General features: G+C 31.7%; 1 protein-coding gene across 1 annotated transcript; it reads left to right on the top strand.

Annotated features, from left to right (window-relative positions):
- On the top strand, positions 3,013-3,909 carry LOC105160291 (auxin-responsive protein SAUR32). The gene has a single exon (XM_011077608.2). The coding sequence runs from the start codon at positions 3,370-3,372 to the stop codon at positions 3,703-3,705; it is 336 nt and encodes a 111-aa protein (XP_011075910.1). The 5' UTR covers positions 3,013-3,369; the 3' UTR covers positions 3,706-3,909.

The raw sequence follows: 6,646 nt of genomic DNA, 5'->3' as shown, positions 1-6,646 counted from the left end.
ATTAATTATTTATTGATCCTTTCCTCTATCACTAATACACAATTATAAGGGAGTAAGTGATGAACATGGAGTGGACGTATTGATATTTCAAAACTTAACATTGTGGTTCTATAAATTGTCATTTATAATTGAGAATCGAATTGTTCTTTTTTCTATATTAATTAGATAAACATGATTTGGTCTTTCAAGATCTAAAACTGAGCATGGCTTATAAAAGATAGAAATTGAATAAGACGCTTGATGACTAAGTGGATGGGAGAATGATTTTGGGTTGCCTTGGAAGCGTACCAAAAGTCACCAACATGTGCATACACTGTGACTCCATCCATTTTGTTGCTGCGCGCCTTTGATATATAATTTTATTTTTAAGTTACCCATTAATTTAATCATATATTTTAATTCATAATGTTAATGATAACAAGTGGAAACATTGATTGGTCCTTATTCCAGAGTGTTGGAGGGGCGATGGATGTCTTAATCTATTACCACCATTGATTGAGGTTTCCTTTTCTTAAAGGTGTGTGTATGTTGTCTCAAATCTGGCTCATGTATTGGGCCCACCTCCACCTTCAAACCTATACACTCAATTAATGCCTCATTTCACATCACTCTTACCAAACATACATAATTAAGCCGCTTTTCCTTATATCTTTATTCCATGAAAATTTGTGTTTTTTTTGTTTGAATAAGGTTAAGTATGAATGCAGGTCAAATGTTTCAATCAGATGTTGCCCAAACAAGTGGTAGTTAGTCACTTAGTTGCTTGTGTTTAGTTTGAAATTCGAAAAATATATAAGATATGTTTGGTTGTTGTGCATTTATTAGCTAATTAAAGTGGATGTTTGAGATTTTGTTTGCAAGTAAGGGAAAGATATTGTGGTCATTCTTCTTTTTAAGTTTTGGATATAGTTTATCATATACAAGAATGATGTCCAAGCTACAAATGTCTTGTTTTCATGTCAAAATTTTCAAACTTTATTAATAAAAGTGAAATTACACTTTTAGCCCTTTATTTATAGGATTTTTAAAATAATTTTAAAATTGAAAAACTCGATATATTTAGTCCTACATTTTATGAAATTTTCAAAAAATTCAAAAAATGTTGAACATTTAGTTCTGTAAAATATAGGATTAAATGTATCGAGTTTTCTCAATTTTAGGACTATTTTAAAGATCTCGTAAAGTAGATGATTAAATGTGTCAAGTTTTTTAAATTTAGGATTATTTCTAAAATTTCGTTTAAAAGATAAAATATATTGACTAATAATTCAGTTTCAAATTAAAAGTCCATGATCAATTTAGAGTTTACATTTCTTCAACAATTCAATATGACAAATTTGCACAAGTACCCGTGTCAAATTTTTTAAGTCTTATGCATCTTGATAGATGAATTAATTGAGTCAAAACATATTCACGTGCGGAAGCTGATCTATGTCCAAATAAATAATATTCAAATCCAATAAAAGTCCTATAAAAAAATGGGCATCCACCACACATATGAACACAACACAGAAGCCACCTTATTTCAAAGTAGCAGGTGATTTATTTCTACATGTTCAAAAAATTGTTTATAAAATTTCATTTTATCCATATTCTGCTAGTTTTGTAATTGTATCCATAGTCAAACATCAAAGGTGCATAAAGTCAACAAAATGGGAATGGCAGGCAGGAGCATGATTGAATATCACATGACAGCCCTCTTCTTCCAATCTGGGCTATGGCCCATCAGGAGCGTCACTTGCGGCCCATATTTGATTTCCCTAAAAGCAAACTCCTTTAATCATTGGCGCTCTGTCTCTCAATCATTCATCCCAAATCCCGCTATCACCTGCCCTCACCTACACACTAACAAGCTACGCCACCTGCAATTCGCTCACGCCCTATGACGTCGTCGTTTCTGTTTAATTGGTAATAATGCACATGATCATATCACCACTGTATCTCCTCACCTTTCAGAATTCAATGCATATTTAGTCCGGTTGAGTGTTGACCAATCAATTTATTTCCCATTCTTAATTAAAACTGATTTCTTAATTTAATACTATCCAATTAATAAATGCAATTTATCAACAAAATCCAGTGACATCATTTTATTTTAAATCAACTGCCACGAACGCCTCACTTTATGTCCGAAATATGTAAATTTGAATTTTTAATAAGTACAATGTCAGTAATTATAAATAATTTGTAATTATTTTTATAAATAAATAGTTATTATACAAGTTATAAATTTTTATATTAAGTGATGTCCCAAAAATAGAAAAAGTCCTCCGTCACAAACCTACTCACATTTTTCTTCCAACTTAGTCGACGATTTATTTATTTTTTTAACGGATTAATTAATTTTATTATATATTTAATATTTTTTTGAGGTAGGAGTGATAAATTATTATTAATTAAAATAAATCGAGTACAATTATAATCATTTATGTCGACATATCTAATAAAGATTATTATAATAATCATATTCTACTCAACACCGCCTACTATTATAATAGACAGCATCCCACGCACATAGCAGGAAAGCACGACCTTTAAAATCATGGGATCTCAACTTCATCAATTGAACTTGATCTCATTTATAATATATTTAATATTATTTTTGTATATCCCGCCCCTAACGTTGTCCCTTGTCACTTGCCCTTTAACTCGGTCAAGTAGGCAAAATCTGCCCCTTGTGCTTTCATAACCATCACATGTCATCAGAACTAGTGTACCAAAATGAGATTTTAAGGATGTGTGAATAATTGTCTTATTTTATATAAAATTATCATAATTTATTTTATAATATTAAAATTTAATTGAATTGATGTATTGATTAGTCGCTCAATATATTAAAATATTAATATGAATATACAATTACTGTTTATATGTAAAAGGATGCAATTGAAATACCCAATTCACCCTCCCCACCCCACAACTGGACTGGTTAGTGGTTACCACTGTAGAAGAAAAAAGAGAAAAAGATAAAAAGGGGGTTGGCGTATAATCTAAGAAATCCTGACCATACAGAAACAAACCCTGCGGTTGAGAGCAGAGCAGCAGATTCTCTCTCTTTCTATCTCTATATAAGCACTACATGGGCTTGTGTTTCTCTTCTTCAAATCTCTCGCGGAATTAGAAAAACAGTGTTTCATATGCGTTACAGTGTTAGTGGTGGTGTTGTAATCACATATCATGACCAATATACCTAGATCTCTAACCGACTCCGCTTTAACCCTCTTCAATCTCGCCATCTCCGCATCTGATCCTTGGCCCTTTTCTCTTCTCTTCTTCTAGCACCCAATCCACCTCTCATTCCTGTCTTTTCTGTACAGAGCTATTCATATATACACATATTGTTAGTGATTTGTATTTGTATATACATATATGCCGCACGTTCATTTCCACCACGGCGGCGGAAGAAGTGAGGCTAGGAGTATTCCGAAGGGATGCTTGGCTATAACTGTGGGGCAAGGAGCGGAGCAGCAGCGGTTTGTGATTCCGGTGATCTACGTGAACCACCCGCTGTTCACGCAGCTGCTGAAGGAGGCGGAGGAGGAGTACGGATTCGATCAGAAGGGTCCGATCAATATCCCCTGCCACGTGGAGGAGTTCTGTCATGTCAGGGGTCTGATTGACAAGGAAACGACGTCGCATCATCATCATCATCATCATCACCACCACCACCACCATCATCATCACTTTCCGTGCTTCAAGGCTTAATTTGTTTCTTCACGTGTTGTGTAATTTGGAGGTTGAGTTCGTTTCCTGAGTTATTTTTGATGCACCCCACAAATTGAAATGAAACTGTTATTCTTTTGGGAATAGTTTACTCTTTCAATTGTTTTTATCTATTGTTGATTGATACATGTAACAATTGATAAATGTTTTTCATGGTACCAAAAAATGAGATCAATTAGTGTTTTATTAATTGGGTGCAATTCAGTTTTTCTCTTTTTTCTTTTTTTCTATCTCAATAATGAATGGTTATTTATGTTAATACAACATTATATTAATTTGGTAAGTCAACCCTTGTTTGTTTTCGTCTTTACCTTTTTTTTTCTATAATATCAACCTTTCCCCTATCCATTGATTTTCTTCCTTATTAGTACATTTCTTTCTTGGAATGTTAATTTTTCTTCTTTCTATTGATTTTTTTGTTTCTCCAACACCTTCCTTTTTGAATATAATGATTTTTTTTTCTGTTTTGATTTTTTTCCTTCATCAACACCCCTAATTCCTGAACATCCTTAGGATATTTAAGAAATCAATCGAATTATGAGCTCTTTTGCAAGCATATTTTGTTTTATAGTGCTGATGATAAAAATTTAGAAATTTAGTATGATAATAATTTTTGTGTGAGTTGGCGGTTGTGACTAGATTTAATGTGGTTATGAGGATTAGCCCCACCCACTGAGGATCAAGACAATGTTATTTAGTGTTATATGATTAAGAATTTTGTTGCTGGTTTAGTTTTAACTTTATTTTGAGTTTTGAACCCAAATGTTCATTGGTTTTTGTGTATGCTCTATTTATTTTGGTATTTTGACTAGTATGGTTTATATATATATATATATATATATATATGAGAAATGAGTTCATATTTGTTCCTTACTTCGACGTTCTATTATACGTCTTAAGAAATTTGATTTTTAGCTTTGGGGCATTTCATGGGCTTTAAGGAAGCTTTGATTTTTGACTTTGGAGAGTATTATAGGCTTCAAGGAAATTGGATTTTCAATGCATCTGAAGAGAGCTTTGATTTTTTATGCGCCTGAAGAGGGCTTTGACTTTTTATGCGCTTTAAGGGAGCTTGACTTTTCGCTCTGAGGCGTATCATGCATCTCAAATGAGCTTTAATTTTTGGCTTCGAACGTATTATGCGCATCAAAAAAGCTTTAATCTTTGACTTCGAGACGTATTATGCACATTAAGAAAGTTTGACTCTAAACTCCAGGGCATATTATGCGCTTCAGAGGAGGTATGCTTTTTTGCTTAGGCTTATTAGGTTAATCTTAAATTTTTAGCCCCCCTCTATTTGGGCTTCCCAACCTACTATAAGAATGTTGGGCCCAATTGTTAGCTTGAACTCAAATGGTGCTCAATCACTCTGCAAGTTTGGTTTTCATTAGCGTGAAAAACAACTTAACAGTCATTAAGCCAATAATTAAATTGAGGTGATGCTACAAATTTATTACAAACTATATTTGTATAATAAGAACAAAGGTATTTTAAAACTTTAAGTGTAATAGTTTGTACATAGATTTAAGCAAATAAATTTCCCTTTGCCCCACAATAAAAGGATATTGCTTAATTAACTAACATTTTTCTTAAACATTATTATGTGGTCCTTCTTTAATAAAAATCAATTAGACTATCATTTTCTAATCGATTCTTAATTTACGTACATAGGTTTATTGCACAGCGATGATGACTATTTTCTAATTGATTCTTAATTTACGTAAATAGGTTTATTGCAAAGCGATGAGGACTAATCGCAATTGTAATTTCTATTACTACTATACTGATAAATATAAAATATTCAAGAATGTTAAATAAATTAGAACCACTCCCTTAAGAATATTTGCTCCTTCAAAAACTTGTATTCATCGGGAGCTTGACTGAATTCCCTTAGGATTCTTGTGCTCCTCCACACACTCAAATTTGATGTGTCCTCCGCTTGTAAAATCCTCAAATTTCTTGCATAAAACATTAACTCGAAATTAGAATAGTCATATACTTTAATCGACACAAATGATGATGAAATATTCTTATGATACATGATAAAGTTCACTGATACTTTAACAAACACATTTGTTTTTAAAACTTTTACCGCTTTATTTCGCCATTAATTGGCTCGAGCTCTGGATCTGGTTTTCATCTTCAACGAATCAGGCTGTTCTAGTGGGCGGCACCAAATTGATGGTACAAAATTGTGTGATTTTGCAAATAAATTAATGATTTTAAAATACTTTAACATCTCAAATTTTATTAAATCAATTATTTTAAAATTGTGTGATTGATCATATTTTTTTTAAAATTGCACATCAATTATACAATAAATATATTATATTTATCATATAATTTATTTAGATCTGACTAAATTCAATTTGAATTAATTTTTTTTCTCAGAATAGACGTACAGTGATTTTGCAAATAAATTATATAATAAATAAAATTACATTTATAATTAGATTCGAATAATATACTTTTATACCGAATAAAAAAAGGAAATTAAATGATTAGGTGTTATACGCAGGACCAATAGCGTTGGGGATGTGGGTCCCAAATGAAACTGCCATCACTTTTGTCATTTTTTGAGATTTTTATTTTATGTATTTTTTGAGGTGGTAGTTGTATAGTGTGTGGATTGCTTGGGTGTGAGCTGCCAGTTGCCATACGCACAGAATTTTGCTTTTTTGTTCACACTGCTTCTAAATAAATTTCTACTCCAAACCAACACGTTACATGTAGCTTAAATCAATTATATGATAGGTGTAATATATTTATTATATATATAATATTTAATTTCAAAAAAATAATTATATTTTATTTATTTTATAATTAATTTATTTTGATTAAATTTGATTTAAAAAATTATTATATTGACAATTTTTTTTTTACACTCATGCACGCTCGCGCGCACACCCCCCCCCCCCCAAAA

The sequence above is a fragment of the Sesamum indicum genome, linkage group LG4 (assembly GCF_000512975.1).
Source record: "Sesamum indicum cultivar Zhongzhi No. 13 linkage group LG4, S_indicum_v1.0, whole genome shotgun sequence".
Lineage (NCBI taxonomy): Eukaryota > Viridiplantae > Streptophyta > Magnoliopsida > Lamiales > Pedaliaceae > Sesamum > Sesamum indicum.
Note: the sequence above shows the minus strand (reverse complement) of the source record. Positions and strands in the feature narration are given on the sequence as shown.